The 18,649-nt window shown below is 44.7% G+C and overlaps 1 protein-coding gene across 1 annotated transcript; it reads left to right on the forward strand.

Annotated features, from left to right (window-relative positions):
- The first annotated feature begins 2,195 nt into the window (after positions 1 to 2,195).
- On the forward strand, positions 2,196 to 4,468 carry LOC133910216 (uncharacterized protein At4g15970-like). The gene is made up of 3 exons (XM_062352727.1): positions 2,196 to 2,648; positions 2,883 to 3,245; positions 3,464 to 4,468. The coding sequence occupies exons 1-3, from the start codon at positions 2,433 to 2,435 to the stop codon at positions 3,965 to 3,967; spliced, it is 1,083 nt and encodes a 360-aa protein (XP_062208711.1). The 5' UTR covers positions 2,196 to 2,432; the 3' UTR covers positions 3,968 to 4,468.
- The last annotated feature ends 14,181 nt before the right edge of the window (positions 4,469 to 18,649 follow it).

The following is an 18,649-nucleotide window of genomic DNA, read 5'->3' on the forward strand; positions in this document are numbered from 1 at the left end:
TGGATAATGTGACTTTGTGTTTTAATATTTAGACCATGGTGTATTATGTATTATTTGGAGTATGAAACAACCTGAGTATGTGATGCAATATTTGGATCATGTTGTATTATATATTATTTGGACTACCGAACAACCTTAGTATGTGGTTTACTATATGATGTTTTTGAACAAGCTGCTTTGTTTCTTCTAATATTATATTTCATTTATGAAAACAACAATACTAGGAAATAAATTCTATAAAATTCTATTCAGAAAGATTTTCATAAGATCCTATTCATATTATGGTCTCGTGATTCAATAGCTAAGCTAAAAAGGAGAGTGTGAATACGTGTTATCACATAGGAGAGGATCTTTCCTAGAATAGGATCATATAAAATTTGCTTCCGCAATACTAGCTACAGTCCACTATGACTTCTCTGAACTTCTATAAATAATTACAACACGATTTGTTTCAACCTTTTAGCAAGCCATGTTCCTTTTCCTTAAGAACTATATATTTTTGTGTTCATGTCTGCCCTACCATACGAAGGAAAGGCACGGTATCGGAACATACCTGTACCTACGGTTTGTATGAACATTGCAATAATTTACATTTGTATCATCTCACCCTCCTCGTGCTAACCTGACATCTTTACCTCTCCCCACCTCGATATTGGCCCACCGACCGTTCCAGTGGTGACGCCCTCACCACTTTGCCTCCGCTCCCACCCGACCAAGGTTCCCCCCCCCCACAGGCGTGTACATAAAGGTAAGAAGATAACCGTGCTGATAGAGAGTTTGCAGTTTCTTATAAGGTCTCTCTTTTTATCTCGAGGAAGAAACTGGGTGATCAGAAGCAGGGTTAAAGTTACCGACCTGAGCTCGGTTACCGAGCTCCGGCGGTAACCGAAAATTCGCGATAACCGCAGTTACCGGTTAAAAATTCAAAAAAAAATCGGAGAAAATTCATTTGGCAAAATTTGAAATTTGGAAAAAAAATCGCGATTTTAGCCGTTCGGTAACCGGTCAGTTTGGACCGGTTACCGAGCGGTTTTTGCGATTTATCGAACGGTTTTCTTGAATTTTCCGTATTGTCTGTAACCACTCGGTTTTCTCGGTAACCGCTTGATTTTCTCAATTTATCGAGCGGTTTTCTCGATTTTAAGTGAAGTTCAACAAAAAACCTAAAATTTATCTCAATCTTCTAAAATCAATAACTAATTCATCTGAGCTTCAAATCAAGTGAAACAAATTTTGTTGGTTTCCTTGTGACATGATCTACATGATAAAAGTATTTATACTCATAAAAAGTTCAAAATTTCCTGTGAGAAATTGTATTTGTTAAACCAAGTTAAATGCATAGTTTACTCTTTGCTAATCCAAAAATCATGAAACTAATTTTGTTAGTCTTATTACATGATCCTATGTCTTTTAAAAATACATGAACTCATGAATTAGTTATTGTAACATGCATGATTGTGTAAATGTGTTGCGACTAGATTAATTCATAACTGACCCATCATACCTCAAAAATTAGTGAAACCATTTTCATTAGCTTATTTATACTATGATTTACGTAGAAAAAATAATAGTAGGCATGAAAAAGTTAATTACAGTGCTGTTTCTTAACATATTCAGTTTATGCTTGTGAACTTTGTAAAAATCATAGAGAATTTAATAAAACTCTAAATAAAGTGAAATCAATTTTAAAGATTCTCTTAAAATACGTTTTACACAAGAAAAATATGTGTTTGCATGTTACACTTTTCCTTAACATGAGTTAATAACTGAGCCGCACGCTTCAATTTTTTTCAAACTTCCTCCCTATAGAATATAATGCAAACGACATTATTTTTGAAAAAAATTTCCACAGAAGATCTTAAAATTGTGTCTAGTTTTTTTAAAGTTTTTTTGATTTTTTAATTTTTTTTAATTCAAATTTCGGTTACCGTTCGGTTTCTGAAACCGGATCGGACCAAGAAGTTCGGTAACCATGATTTTTAGGCGGTTACCGACACATTTGTGAACCGTGATCAGAAGCCTTGAAAACCATGGGCGTCGATGGTTGACAAGGAGATCAGCGTTGGCAGCCTGGCATTGCATGACAGTGCTAGCTGAGTTGAGCTGGTCTTGCCTTGGTTCACGGGTCAAAATGTGGTTCCACAAGTATATATCCACATGCCTACGTCGAAACCGTACTTACTGCTTGACCAAGTACCATTCTATCATCAGAGAACTCGTCCTGTTGGCTAACTGCGGATTAATTATCCTGCAAAAAGTCCACGGCAGGAGAAGAGATCAACTCAAACCTGCTAGTAGCTAGCGTTTAAGAGGCGAATGGAACAATAGCAGCTCATCGGTCACAAATAATCTGGCGTTCTGGGCGATCCACATGCTAGGCAGATAGATCGATATAGCTAGCGTTGCCGTTGCAGTTTCAATTCGGGGACGACATGGGGGGCGTGTGGTTTGGAGGGAAGGAGGGCACCAGCAGCAACGTGGTGTCCTTCCTCCTCGGCGCGGCTCTGCCCACAGCCCTTCTCTTCTTCGTCCTGGCGTCCGACCGGCTCGGCGAAGGCTTGTCCATCATCTCCTTGAGCTGGGGGAGCAATGGAACAGTGCCGCCGGTTGGCCTGGCTCAGGAGGGTAACATCACTCAAGATCAAGAGGTAAGCGTGAAGTAAACTCCATGCATGGTTATGTACATGCTGCAATTAATCTTTTTCGTCTGGCTTTGTTGCCGGCACGTCGTTTGTAATTAACCTCATTGTCCTTCTTAATTGATCGGCGGTGCCGCTCCTGCCCCTTTTTCTAAAAGAAAATGTGTGCATCTGTGCGTGTTATGTGCATGATACGAAGCCTTGCATATCAAGCGGGCCTCAATACTACCATTTCACACGCAGGTCAGATTCCCGGGCCTAGCTGAGCTACTCCCGAAAGTAGCCATGGAGGACAGGACAGTGATACTCACGTCGGTGAACAAGGCATGGGCACAGCCTGGCTCACTCCTGGACCTCCACCTTGAGAGCTACAGGAACGGCAAGGACATAGAGCACCTCCTCAACCACGTCCTCGTGGTCACCCTCGACCACGACGGGTTCACACGCTGCAGGGCCGTCCACCCGCACTGCTACCTCCTCGAGGTGCAATCCGCAAACCTAAGCTCGGCCAACCGGTTCATGACCAAGGAATACCTGGAGCTGGTTTGGACCAAGATCTCTTTCCAGCAGCGCATCTTGGAGCTCGGCTACAACTTCTTGTTCACGGTAAGATGATGTAAAATGACTTGCAATTAATCGTTAATTTCACCTATACAATTTAGCAACTCCACTTTGTATTGGTCTGGGGGAGCTGGCTCGTGGGTATAGGGAGTCGTCGGTTTCAGATCCTTGGCAAGGACACGCGGTACTATCGTGGGTATAGAATTTTTTTCCGATCCGGACCGCTAGCTGCGCACTCTGACAGATCTATCACTTGCATGCAGGACACCGATATACTATGGTTTCGCAATCCGTTCCGGCACATCACCGTCTACGCCGACATGAGCTGCTCGACCGATTACTTCAAGGCTGAATCTGCTCCCCTGGACAACACGCTCAACACTGGGTTCTACCACATGAAGTCTTCGAATAGGAGCATCGAGATGATCAAGTACTGGCGGGCGGCAAGGGCAAGGTTCCCTGGCAATAACGACCAGGAGGTGTTCAGCAAGATCAAGAACGAGCTTGTCAGTGAGCTCCAGGCAAGGATCGAGCCGCTCGAGACTGTGTACTTCAGTGGATTCTGCGAGTACCACAATAACCTAGACAAGGTATGTACCATGCACGCGAACTGCTGCATCGGGTTGGAGAACAAGGTGCATGACCTGAAAGATATAGCCACGTATTGGAAGAATTACACGAATCTGACGCCCGAGGAGAGGAAGATGGGGAGTTTCAAATGGACGTCCCCGGCCAGGTGCTGGAAGACGATAGGATGGCACGCATAAACTCTGAGACGCATTAGAAAGCGGGAATTTCAAGTGGCCAATTCGATGGCAGCATACTTGAACTATGAGGTATGAAACTTTCACACTTGCATTGGATTTTGTGAGAATGCAACTGAGGTACAAAGCACCGGGAAAAAAGAGATGTAACCGCATGTATAAGCCACTGATTGTATTATCCCTTTCCATTGAAATGGTTTTGAGACTCCTCTCATTCTTGCTCATGCCTGAGTTGCAATGACACGTTGCGAATTCAGAGCGAAGCCTCTCTTGCAGTTCATTGACCATGTGACTGCTTGTTGTTCCATCGTTGGTGATCTGCTCTTTATTCGCATGCAGTGATCAACTTGCTTGATCATAGCATGTGTGGAAGTGTTGCACTCGTAGTGCTGTCGTAGTGTGCTTCAAGAGTTCAAGTCCGTTTGTGTAGTCCATGAATGCATGCATGCTCCATAGACCAGGACTCCAGGCTGTTGGACAGGATGGAACTGTTCCATCCTGTGGACATTAAAACTAACTGGATGCTGTCTTGGTGCAAATTGCATATCTTATCTCCTTGAGAACAATATCGTGTGGAGGTCATTCAAGCACTATATTATCAGTCGAAAGCAGCAATGCTAATGCACTAATGCATGCATGGTTGGCCATGATCTCCGGACTTGCTTCAATCATCGCCGCGCGCGCGTATTTAAGTACTCTAACAACAGAGCACGCACGTAGTTGGGATTTCTCCCTGGGCTACAATACACCTGTGTGGCTGTGTATGAACGTCGTGAACAAGTGGCCGGTGATTTCAGGCATGCATGGATGAAAAACTCGCCGGTGTTCGTACGTGGAGAAAGGAGAGGGCTATTTTACCATATTTGGAGAGGTAACCAGAGGCACCACTGCTTATAACTTGAGAGGTACTAAAAATTGGTATCTTCGAAACCAAAATCAAGAATAATTTCGATATACCTTTCCAAGGATCATGAAAAAGTTCGTCAAACGATGCTACGTGTCTTTGCGGTCAAATGCGTATGCTGTCAAAACTCCATCGAGAAGAAACCGAGAAAAATTCCTTGGTGTTGGACAAAGTCTCTCTATCTCTTTTCTTATCTCGAGGAAGAATGGACGAAATGTCTTGAAAACCATGCACCTCGATCGTTGACCATGAAAGCCGGGCACATGCACATATCAGGGGCACTAGCTGAGCTGGTCTTACCTTGCACCCGATAGAAAAAGAAAGGCGCACATGCGTGCAGACCGTGCTTAGCCTCGTAGATCAGATCATCAGAATTCAGATTGCTCGTCCTACGAAAAGTCCACGCCCCGAGACGCCAGGCATTTTTCATTTTTTAGTAGAGACGGGAAGACATGTGGAACAGTAGTTCCTGACCGGAAATACAATTCCGTATATGCATAGTCTATCTCTTTCATTTAAAAATTATTTATCTGTTGGTTTTTTATTTAATCTATATTTATTTATTTATTAGCATGAATCTCAACGTAAAAAGAAGGTGCTCCGTAAGTCATTCGCAGGGCTGGAATTTTCATGCTATCTTCCCGACCCCCGGTCCGGGACTGCTGGAACGAACACGTGTTCTGGCCTTGTGGTCGCGATCCATCCACAGGGTGGGCAGCGGCGTCGCAGCTTGATCTGTTCGGAGAAGACATGGGGCGCGGTTCGGAGGCAAGGAGCAGGGCAGCCACTCCCACGCGGTGTCGTCCTTCCTCAGCGCGGCTCTGCCCACCTCCCTCTTCCTCCTGACGTCCGATGGGCTCTGCGAGGGCTTGTCCAACATAGCCATGAGCTGGGCCGATCCTTCATAGTTAGTAGGACATGTACATCTCCATTTTTCAAAAGGACAATATCATTGATCTTGTAAGATCAAGAATGAGGATTCGAGAAAATAAAAATACGTCTCGCAAATTTCTTTAATAATATTTTTTTATTTTAGTCACTCAACGTATCTCAAAACTAAAAGCAAAAGTAAAAATTAGAGAGACATATTACTATAGAAATTTTCAAGAGAGATATGACTCTCATGGGTCATTAAAACTCATCTCACATGTTATTATTATAAAAGATAGCAACTAGAACGAAGAAACTTTTGAACCAACGAAAAGATCACCGGAAGAAGAATTTCTCCAGGTTGATAATCTAAATGTAAGAGAATTCAAGATCAATTTTGAATGTGAATTTTATGACTTTAGCAACAAGAAGAATAATTTCCAAAGGTAGAAAAATCTCAGCTCATCCGACGTGTTCAATCCAGCAGACTAGCCATCTTACAACCTCTTTATAAGAAATGCTCTAACGTGTTCATCATCTCATCGCCGGACCATCCGGCATGTACTTCTTCTCCGAATCAGCCATCTTGCAACTCTCTGTAAGAAATGCTCTGGCGAAGCATTCGATGTTCATCCCTTTGAGCGCCGGATCATCCGGCGAATACAAGTCCACAGAGCCAGTTTGCAATTCTCTGCAAGAAAAGCTCCGGTGTTAACATCACTTCATCGTTGGACCTTCCGGTGTTCACTTCAATTTTTGCCTCTAGCTTGAAATGCTTCGACGTAAAAACTTTCTGAGCGCCGGACCATTCGACGTGTTCAAATATCCTAGTGTCGGATCATACGACGTGTACAATTTTTTTGGACTGAGAGATAAAAACGTCAACTCTATTTTTCTTTGTAACTTCAGTCACTCATGATCATCATTGCAATACAAACCAAATCAATAACATTGTCAATCACTCGTCACATATAAACCAAGACATATTTCAACTTGATTTCTCAGATGCTGATATTATTATAGAAGAAGAGGGTTGACCCTGTTTATGAGAAAAATTGGGCCCAAAAACCTTAACAATTGGCTGGTTGATTCGGGGTCAATTGGCAAAAAACCGGCGACAGGAGCGTCTCGATAAACAAAAGGCAAATAGCACAACACCCTTAAAACAACACAAGCAGAGTCCGCCAATGGTCATCGTTGCCAAACTCATCGTACGCATCGACAAATCAGCTCTGACTTCCCAAAACAAACCTTAGTCTCTATCTAGATGTCCTCACGTCCCCATCCACGACCACCACATATCATCGTTGTCAAGCTCGTCGGACGCCCCAACGCAGTAGCTCTGACTCCACCATAGCCTAGCTATGGATAGAATGGCACAACATCAAAAGAGCAGAGACCTCGTCGACAACTTACCCCTTTTGAGACCCAGAGTGTTCCCAACCACTGCCGAAGAAGGCACCCTCCAAAGCGACGCCTCAAGAGAGGATACAATGCCTCTGCCGTCACCCGTCTAGGCACGAACATGGTTTTCACCTGAAAGATCCCATAACGAGGAAGGGGGAGCACCTTCGACAAAAGCCTCCAAAGAGGAAGCGGCGCCTGAGGGCGTCACCATTATCGACACAGGCCAAACGCCAGGCAAGGCTTTCGCCTGAGGCACCCAACCCCCACCCAACACCATAGCCAGGACGAGCACGCATCACCCCAGAGCCGCCCCACACCACGAGGCTCCCCGCGGGGTGGATCGGAGAGAAAGAAGACAAATCTGATAAGGGGATGAGCCGCCACAGCATAAGGGGACTGAGGGTAACTGCGCCGCGCCCGCTGGACCGAGCGTCTTGAAGCACTAATGTTGTCGCTTGAGCGTCATGAATACCTCAGGGCAACAACGACGGCAAGCACAGGCGGAAGGGTGGCAACTTTCCAACATCCACAGTGAGGAGAACTGCCGTTTCACCACAAATCCAATCCGTCGCACCACGCCATGTTGCCATGCCGCACTGCGCTGTGTTTCCACGCGCGCACTGACACATGTACATCCGTTGAAGGTAGTCGAAGAGGAGATACAACCCCCCACCCCCACCCCCCGCCCACGCGCGCATATCCGCCAGCAATTAGGGTTTCATGGTGTCGCACCAACACTCCAACAAGACATCGGGGCTGCCATGGCCACAGCCACCACCAGCTCGAAGGTGAACACCGCTCCAACTAGTGCGCAGACCCAACTATGACATGTGCAGCAGGCCGCATGCACGCTCCTTCTGCGCCTCCCCCCCCCCCGCAACCCCACGACGGTCCCCCCTTGACACGATTAAAAACATAATGCAGGTTGCATGCTCGGGCAGAGGAGGATACGCCCAATGCAGCCACCGTGTAGGCCGAACGCAAAACCGCCTTGGCCTGCGCTGCGGGGTCGCGCGAGCATGCCACCACGGAGCTCGGTGGTGGCCCGAAATGCGGGCGGCGACCCCGTGGTCAAGCCCAAACACAACAAAATGACACATAGAGCCATCCTCATTTGCTCGGACATCCGCAATGATGAACCAGTCGTGCCATTTTGAAGAGCACTTGGGCGGCGACGCCGTGTGGTCTACCTCCATGGTCACAAGGGAGCGCGCCTCCCCTATGCCCGCGTGCCTCATTGCGCCGCAACGCCGACTCACACCACCACCAGAGGCCACCGACGATCTCCACGTGTGGATCCAGACTGCAGCCATCTAGATCCAGCCCGCTTGAGTAGATCCTGGCTGCCACCGGCCGGATTTATGGCTGCCGCCGACCAAATCCACACTGCACCAAAAGATTCAACAAAACCACTTGAAAATGAATGGGAGAGGAGGGGAGAAAAAGGGGAGGGGAAAAAAGGGAGGAAGGGGAAGGCCACCACCGTCGCCGACGGTGGTGGCCTGCAAGGATAGGGCAACAGGGAGGTTTGACGGTGGTGTGTTTCGCCCCTCGCACCGCCCCGCAAGGAGGCACCGAGGGGAGTGTCGTGGCACTGCTCCTGTCTGAACTAGGTCACATGCACATCTCCATGACGTGCACTATTCCCTCGTGCATGAATATTCTTTGATAGCATGCATGTACATGCTATTGGACTTGTTTTTGTGCCGCACAAACATCTGGATCAAGCCGTATTGCCGCCGGCTCAAATAGTGGCGTGATCTTCTCTTCGGACTGAAAATAGCGCGGCACATAGGCATCCCGAAAGGAATTGATATGGTTGCAGCCTGCTGGTCCGTATCACCAAGCTCACCTTCCAGCAACGGGTACTAGAGCTCGGCTGCAATTTCCTCTTCACTGCTAGATCATACGCCAAAACTCGTACTTTTAATATGTTTAACCTGCAATTTAGCAACTCAACTCTGAAGAATGATCGATTATATTGATAGTACATTGATTCATGATTTCCTTCAAAAGATAGTACACTTATGATTGATCGCCTTGCAGGACGCAGATACGTTAAGGTTTTGCAATCCGTTCCGCATCGCCGTGTACGCCGACATGAGCTGCTCATCCGACGACTTCAAGCCGTCACGTAAGCCCCCTGGAGAACCCGCTCAACACCGGGCTCTACTTCATGAAATCTTGTCACAAAACAAATTACATGAAGTCAATGAACCAGACCATCGAGATGATTAAGTACTGGCGGGCGGCGAGGTCGAGGTTCCCCGACTAGCATGTATTCGTGTGGATCAGACACGAGATCGTCAACAAGCTGCAGCTCAAGATTGAGCCGCTGGAGACCGTGTACTTCGATGGGTTCTGCGAGTACCATGACAACCCGAAGAAGGTCTGCACCATTGATGCCGATTGCTGCATCGGGCTGGAGACCAAGGTGCATGATCCCAAAGGATTTCGCCACGGATTGGAAGAATTACACGAGTCTAACGCCGGAGGACAGGACGAAGGGGGGTTTCAAGTGGACGTACTTGGCCAGGTGCCGGAAGCAGGGTTCCAAAATTTGTCGAAATTCACAATATTCGGTCAATTTGGTCTGCATCGAATTATAAAATTAACCATTTTTTATTTTGAATTCAAAAGATTTTAAAAAAATAAAAATAGAAAAAATACAAAATTCCTAAAATACTAGGGACGACCGTAAAATTTTATGTGAAAAATTCAAAAATAATGTCGTTTGCATTAGATTTTTTAGAGAGAAAGTTTGAAAAAAAATAAACAGTTGAAGTGTGCATCTCATTTATTAACTCATGTTAAGGAAAAGCTTAACATGCAAAACCATATTTTTCTTATATAGGGTATACCTTAAGAGTAACTATAAAATTAGTTTCACTTCATTTAGAGTTATATTAATTTCTCCATGAGTTTTATAAAGTTCACAAGTATAAAGTGAAAATGTTAATGAACAACACTGTAATTAACTTTTTTATGTCTATTATTATTTTTCCTACATAAACTATAGTATAAGTAAACTAAAAAAAGTGGTTTCATTAATTTTGGAGGTGTAATGAGCTAGTTATGAATTAATCTATTTGCAACACATTTACTCAATCCTGCATATTACAATAACTATTTCATGTATTTTTGGAAGACATAGGATCAAGTAATAAGACTAACAAAATTGGTTTCATGATTTTTAGATTATCAAAGTACTAACTATGCATGTAACTAGGTTTAGCAAGTATATTTTCTCACATGACGTATACAACTTTTTCATAAATATAAATACTTTTATCATGTAGATCATATTACAAGGAAACCAACAAAATTTGTTTCACTTGATTTGAAGCTCAGTTGAATTAGTTATCAATTTTACAAGGTTGAACTATCTTTTTGGTTTTTTTTAACTTTACTGAATTCGATAAAACCGAACGGTTTTCGATAAAACTAATTTGTTTTTGATAGAATTCGAGTGATTTTCAATCACAAACGAAATATGGGAAATGAGGTCGATTTTCGGTTGAGTTCGGTTGGTTACCAAATGCCAATTCACCTAAATTTTGTCTCCAATTTATAAATTTAGTCAAATTCTCGCCGAATTTTGATCGAATTTTCCTATATTCATGAGTTTGGAAAACCACTGGTTCCCAATTTTCGAATCTCAAATGAATTTGTAAACCTTGGCCGGAAGTCGGTCGGGTGGCGAAAACCCTGAGGCGCATCAGAAGTCGCAATCTCAAGGGCACAGTTTTTGGTTGCTACACACTTAGTAATATATGTACTACTCCATGAAGTATGATATTTAACACCAACTGAGCTCTAAATATTGAATAACTGTCAGGCTGTTAAGATTGGAAAGACTCTTGCCAACTTGTTGATAGTAGTTCTGAAATGTGAAGAGCACACGTGTGATTACGAAGATGTCAAGACATGTCCTTCCCAAGACTGCTACCTGTACTCAAGGTTTCATTTACCGACCGGAGCTCGGTTACCGAGCTCCGGCGGTAACCGAAAATGCGCGATAACCGCGGTTACCGGTCAAAAATTCAAAAAAAATCGGAGAAAATTCATTCGGCAAATTTTAAATTTTTGCGAAAAAATCATGTTTTTGCCCTCTCGGTAACCGAGCGGTTTGGGTCGGTTACCGAGCGGTTTGGGTCGGTTACCGAGCGATTTTCTCGCATTTTTGATTCGGTCGGTTACCGAGTGGTTTGGGTCGGTAACCGCTCGGTTTTCTCGATTTATCGAGCGGTTTTATCGAATTTCAGCGCAGTTCAACAAAAAACCTAAAAAAGGGTTCAATCTTGTAAAATCAATAACTAATTCATCCGAGCTTCAAATCAAGTGAAACAAATTTTTTTGGCTTCCTTGTAACATGATCTACATGATAAAAGTATTTATACTCATAAAAAAGTTCAAAATTTTCTGTGAGAAATTTTATTTGTTAAACCAAGGTAAATGCATAGTTTACTCTTTGCTAATCCAAAAATCATGAAACTAATTTTGTTAGTCTTCTTACATGATCCTATATCTTTTAAAAATATATGAACTCATGAATTAGTTATTGTAAGATGCATGATTGTGTAAATGTGTTGCGACTAGATTAATTCATAACTGACCCATCACACCTTAAAAATTAGTGAAACCACTTTCATTAGCTTATTTATATTATGATTTACGTAGAAAAAATAATAGTAGACATGAAAAAATTAATTACAGTGATGTTTCTTAACATATTCACTTTATGCTTGTGAACTTTGTAAAAATCATAGAGAATTTAATAAAACTCTAAATAAAGTGAAATCAATTTTAAAGATTCTCTTAAAAATATGTTTTATACAAGAAAAATATGTGTTTGCATGTTACACTTTTCCTTAACGTGAGTTAATAATTGAGCCGCGCGCTTCAATTTTTTTCATTTTTTTCAAACTTTCTCCCTATAGAATATGATGCAAACGACATTATTTTTGAAATTTTTTTCACAGAAGTTCTTAGAATTATGTATAGTTTTTTTAAAGATTTTTTTTTGAATTTTTTTTGAATTTTTTTTGAATTTTTTTTATTTTTTTGAATTTTTTGAATTCAAATTTCGGTTACCGAGCGGTTTTTGAAATCGGACCGGACCGGGAAGGTCGGTAACCTCGATTTTTGAGCGGTTACCGACGGTTTTTTGAACCCTGCCTGTACTGCTGTTTAATAGTTGGAGACAAAATCAGCACAGTTTCAGAAAAGAGGACAGCAGGTTCTTTGAGAAATGGAAGCATTGTTTGCACATTCATGGTGTTGGTTGCCTTTTTGAGTTCAATTGTCATACTTGTATGGTGTATCATCTTAAGGACCTGTTTGTAAGAATTTGGTCGATTATGAAGAATCTGAAAAAGCTATTTCTCATAAGATTATGGATTGTGAAAATGTATAGTACAGCTTGGCTTATGGATTATGAGAATTCGTTTTATATTGTAACCGTTTGTTTTTACTTTTGCTTTTAGAGCTAGGATCCATAATCAGAATAAAAAACAAATAGGGTGTCACGCTCGTTAAAAAAAATCAAAGAACAAAATCTAAATCTTTCTTCTTCTCTCTCCCAGAACCGCCTCCACCTCCATCGGCTTTGGGCAAGCAATACCGTGTAGCTAGTCCTTGCTTGAGCAGTGCCCCACCCGTCTTGCGCCCCGCGCCATCCTCCTTGTGCTTCTCATTGCCACCTATGTCCACATTGTGCGCTGGCCGCGAGTCCTGCTAGAACTGCCCCACACTATGGCTATGTCGGCCAACAATGCACACCACCGCCTCGCCCCTCCTGGTCGCCTATAAAAGGGGTTGAGCTCCCCTTCTTCCTCTCACACCTCGCCACCTCCTCCTCAAACACTCTCTGCACCGCTACTAACCACTGCTTCTGAGCACGCCGAGGGCCAAACCACCTGCCACCGCCGGTAAGCCGCCTCTCCATCTCCTTCCTTTGCTCTCTCACCCAAAATCCCCATATCCTACATACCTTAGCCACTCTGTGAGCCGCCTCCACCATAGTGTAGATCGGGATGTCGCCAACCCATTTTGCCGGTCATCGCTCGCCGCCGGCCACCCCCGCCCCATCTTCTTCCTCCTCTGTTCATCTCCTCTTGATCTGTTTCTCCCAATCAACCGAACCAACGCCTCTCTCTCCCCCCTCTTATCCCTTCACTTGACATGTGGGCCCCTGCCGAGCTGAGAACAAACCAAGCCAAGCCACGTAAATCGAGCTAAGCCAAAATCCATCCAAGCCAAGCCACCAGTCGGCTGAGCCTGAGCCAAGCCACCCAGGTGAGCCAGTGAGCTGTGAGCCTAACCAAGATAGGAATATTCTAGGAATATTCTTCTATTTTTCTTTTCCCCAAATTAACCTCCCAGCAAATCTTCTGAAGCTCGTATCTCCTACATTCTAACTCCGTTTTCGATGATTCTTCCACCGGCATTCATCTTAAATTGAGATCTTTCCAACCATGTCAATTTCATATTTTTTTAATCTAATTAGTATTTAATATAATTTGTTTAAATTATTTTTGCGTTGTCAAAAACCTAGAGTTAGCCTTCTAACTAGTTTAATCATAGTTTTAGTTGTAGATAAGTTAAATAACCATGACCTAGGCTATATAAGAAATCTTAGTGCCTAGTTATGCTAGTTTAATTTATGTAGATAATAATTAAAAGTAATTTTTCCTTTAGGATAAATAGGAACTTAATTAGGATAATTAATAAGTAAATACCTATTAATTAGGCAAAATGCCCAATAAATATGAATCAGGGAATATGACACACGGGCACTCAATAGTGTAGAGTAATCAATTAGACCACATGCCTCAGTTTCACATAGCAGTAGATAGCAATAGAGCATATCCCTCTAGAGCCGTTAGACCCGCTCTCCCTAGTGTTCATTCCTCGTTAGAAATTCATGTAGATGTTTTCTGATCAAGAGCTTATCGATGTTTGCTAGTGTTCGTTCCTTGTTAGAAATCCGTGTAGATGTTTTCCAGTCAAGAGCTTATTGACGTTCGCTTGCGGAGATTAGAAGAAGAAGTGTTTGAAGAGGACCCCGAGGACCAGACTACGAAGAAGAAGCAGATGATGACTACAACGAAGGCAAGTCCTGCACCATTGATCATATTGCACCCATGTTTTCAAACACAACCAGTAGAACCTTATTTTAAACTATAGTAATATGCATGCTTAAGTTGTTAACTCTAATTTAAAATGCCGAGATAGTTATGACCTAGCTTGTTATATCCATTCCTAGTTATTGATTACCTTTATTCTGTTGAAACCCTAGAAGGTCCCCAACAGAGAGTGGCCCAGTGGGCTAGTGTGCACGCACGCAAGTGTTGTAGCGTCGTGACACTGTAGCGTTGGGACTTTAGTCCCATATCGTGAGTTCAAGGAGAGTTGAACCAACTTAAATAGATATCCACTAGAAGCATAATAGCTTCAGTTTGAACCTTTTACGTGAAGTGAAGACGAAAGCGTAAGCGGGTTATTATGTAGCTGTGGTTCATCCAACATGTGAGTGGGCCTAAGCTGTTTTCTGAACTCGAGACATTACACATGGTATCAGAGCCGACCTTCATGGTTTCATGGGCGCATGTGGGTCAGGGGCGTGGACATGTGGCTTATGGGCATGTGGGCCTTGAGCGGTCACATGACATGGCACATGTGCCGACACTTGACACACGGACGTGGCCAAGAGGGGCTGTCGGTGGGTGAACACCGTAAGCGGGGATTCGGAGGGACTCTCTTTGAGATTCGGCCAGGGGGCTGATTCTGGATCTACCTCGTACGCTGATTCAATGCGAATATGTGAGATCTAGGCGGGACGGATGATCGTCAGCTAGTGAGAGTAAATGCTCAAGGGATTTAGACAGGTTCGGGCCCACAGAGCGTAATACCCTACTCCTGTGTGTATGATATGCTATTAATGCTTTTGGAATGCCTTTCTCTGGATCTCTGTGTTACAAGGTTTTTTGTCTAAGTCCTGAGCTTCAGTCTTGCTTCGAGCTTGGTGAACCTCTGCTCAGCTTGGCTTCTCCTAGAGCTTCTCAAAGTCTACCTCTTTGCGAAGTGCACCCCTCCCCCCTTTTATCCTGTTGGGGGAGGCTTGACGTGCCCAGAAACGGGGGCACGAGTCCCCATTTGCCATAAATAGAAAGCAACCGTCATGGGGCTGCAGTTTGATGTTACAGGGTTGAAAATGCATCTCCGGCCGGTCCCGTCGCCCAACTTTAGTAGGTGCAAGGGGGAGGGCCCACTGGGCAGCCGCCGAACTGCCCTGCATGCCCACCCGATCAGAACAGACCTGACACAGCAGGGGGGCAGGCGATGCGCTTCGAGCCCAGCGACGATATCTCCAAGCTGTTTCCTTCATGGGCCCCGCAGGGTGACGTGCAATGGGACCTGTCGCATTAAATGTCCCCACGCCTTGTGCCAGGCGATGGCAGTGACTAACGTACTCAGTACAACAGGCGTGGGGGGAGTGGTGGAAGTGACAGGCCATGCCCCCTCTTAAATGTAGCATCGGACCTCCCATCGAACGACGCCTCACCATTGAGCCCTTGTGGGGTCCACCGGCAAGGGGCTTCTCAGGTCATCGGGAAACTCTGGGCACTCGGGGACCACTGTTCATGGCCCCGAGCGCTCTCTCCCGGATATGTCTCTTCTCGAGCTCTCGGGGAACTCTGGGTACTCGGGGACCACTGTTCATGGCACTAGGCACCCCTCCCAGAACTGCCTCTTCTCGGGTCATCGGGGAACTCTGGGTACTCGGGGATCACTGTTCATGGCCTCGAGCACCCCTCCCGGAACTGTCTCTTCTCGGGTCATCGGGGAACTACGGGTACTCGGGGACCACTGTTCATGGCCCCGAGCACCCCTCCCGGAACTGGCTCTTCTCGGCCCTCGGGGAGATGGTAGCCGAGGGAAGGCGCCACATGGCATTTTGCTGTCCTGGCCTCGGGACTCGGGGACCCCTGGTTCCCATATCACCGACAGGGGCAATCATGTATATTTGTCCCACAAGGGTAGGTTGGTTCAATGCTCAACGAGGACATAGAGTTTTGAAGGGAGGGAGTATGTGATATCCTAGCCCAACAGAGAGTGGCCCAGTGGGTTGGTGCATGCGCGTGTGGGTATTGTAGCATTGCGACACTGTAGCATCGGGACTTTAGTCCTGTATCGTGAGTTGAAGGAGAGTTGAACCAACTTAAATAGCTTGTCGCTAGAAGTATAATAACTTTGGTTCGAACCTTTTAAGTGAAGCGAGGACGAAAGTGTAGGTAGGTTATTGTATAGGTGTGGTTCATCCAACATGTGAGTGAGCCTAAGCCATTTTTTGGGCCCGGGATGTTACAACTATATTGATTGTTTGGATGATTTCTTACCTACTAGTATGCTTAGGACTGCTGTTTAAACAAAAGAATCACCATAATGCCATGAATCATGTTTTTTGAAATGTGTGAAATGTGGTGTATGTGCTTGGTGGTGTGAGTGAATGTGCTAACAAAGTAACTCCGAAGATGATTTTACGGGGGTGAGTATGATTAGCATGATGTTGGGAGACACTCACCTCGGTCGCATAAGGACCGGTTCATTTTGACATCTCACCTAGTGACCATCGTGCAACCGCATATCCTATATGGGCATGACTTGACCTAACCCCTTTCAACTTAACTCGGTACCCACTCGGAGGCCGGTAGTGGCAGCGGGGACTAGGAGAAGACTCGGGCGATGTACAACTTGAGGCCCAGTTGTTTTGATTCATGAGATTGCTATGTGGTCCTTCCCTTGATTTATATAGGTCATGTTTGAGCCATGGGACGGCTAGGTGATATTCCACTTAGGTTATTCTAAGGCCCCTGGTATTTTAGTGCTCCGTGGGTGGATATCGTGGCTAGGTTGAGAGTGTGTCACGTCTCGTTATACCAGTTTCAACCACGATGGTGGTGTGGGTCTGTGCATATCGTGTGGGTAAAGTTGTACAACCTCTGCAGAGTGTAAATCTATTCGAATAGCCATGCCCGCGGTCATGAGTGATGTTATAGTGTGGTCTTAATGATTAGCTCTATGGTGTGAGTATTCCTTGGTGCGTGAGTGGGCAAAGTGACCATGTTTTGGAAAGTACATGTTGTGTGCCTTGAGTTGGTGAGGACAAGATGTCCATCAACTATAAAACTTGGGAACTGGCAGGACCGATTGCATCTCCTCCAGGGCCAACGATCCCATAATATTAAACTCAACTGTTTCATAAAGGACTTTGCAAAACTAAACCCCTGCATCAAAATTAGCATTCTGTAAAACCTAAAGACTCTATAGCCACTACTACAGAAATAATTTAGTGGGACGTCTCTATACAGACAGTTCTATGGAGACGTCTGTGCAAAGATTATCACAGATGGCTCTAAACAATAACCATCTACAAAGACGACGAGACGCGTCCGAAAGTGGTGAGACGCTTTTAGTATAGACGGTTTTAATTTGGAACCGTTTGTAATATTAATACAGACGGATCATATTTGGAGTCATCCATGATAAAATAAATATCACAGACGGCTCCAAATAGGAATGGTCTGAGAAAATGGCCACGGGGGGGGGGACACTTTACATTAGCACATACGGTTGTCCGCTCCCTCGCTCCTGATTGGCTCGCTGCGTCCTCCCACGGATCGCACCCCCAAAATCCAATCCACACCGTTAGCTTAGCATCAAATCAAACGGACACCACCCCACATCACGCGGATTGCTCCCCCGAAACCCTATAAACGAAGCTCATCCAAATCAAATCGCACAAAAAAAAACAATTTAATCCCTCCACCTCCAAATCCCCTCAGATCCCACGAGATGGGCAACGGCGGCGGCAAGCTAAAGAGGGCAGCGACGACGGGGAGGAAGCTGTGTAGCCCAAAGAAGAAATCGGTGTCGCGGTCTGTGAGGGCTGGGATCTAGTTCCCCATCGGCTGCATCTGGCGCTACCTCAAGAAGGGCCGGTATGCGCAACGCGTGGGCACCAACGCCCCCGTCTACCTCGCCGTCGTCCTCGAGTACCTCACCGCCGTCCTCGAGTACAAGGTGACCAAGAAGGTCGCCACCAAGTCCCCAAGAAGTAGCAAGCGCTGATCTAATCCGATTAGTCATGTGGTGGTGGTGTTCTTGTCTTCTGTGTATCTAGTGTTGCGTTATGTATGGTGTGGTTGGATTTGGGCAGGATCTAGTCTAATTCTAGTTGTAGTTGTTGGTGATGGGATTTCTGTGGTCTGATGATTTAATGAGAAGAAGGGCAAGTGCTTCGCATTTTTTCCTGTTTTTGAATCTGATCTCGTAGTCTTGCTCTGCTTGAGCAAGTGCCTTGCTTATCCGCGGGGTTACTGTATCTTAGATTGATTTGTGATGTGAGACGCAGATCATCAAATGGGGATGAATTTCAAATGAGTTGAATTTCCATTTTAGACAACCCAGATAATGAGCCGTCTATACTTATTACACTAGTT

The sequence above is a fragment of the Phragmites australis genome, chromosome 2, assembly GCF_958298935.1.
Source record: "Phragmites australis chromosome 2, lpPhrAust1.1, whole genome shotgun sequence".
In the NCBI taxonomy this organism is placed as follows: Eukaryota; Viridiplantae; Streptophyta; class Magnoliopsida; order Poales; family Poaceae; genus Phragmites; species Phragmites australis.

Coding starts and splice junctions, on each gene's coding strand:
- LOC133910216 (XM_062352727.1), top strand. CDS start 2,433: ATGGGGGGCGTGTGGTTTGGAGGGAAGGAGGGCACCAGCAGCAACGTG. Junction 2,649..2,882: donor ACATCACTCAAGATCAAGAG/GTAAGCGTGAAG, acceptor TTTCACACGCAG/GTCAGATTCCCGGGCCTAGC. Junction 3,246..3,463: donor GCTACAACTTCTTGTTCACG/GTAAGATGATGT, acceptor ACTTGCATGCAG/GACACCGATATACTATGGTT.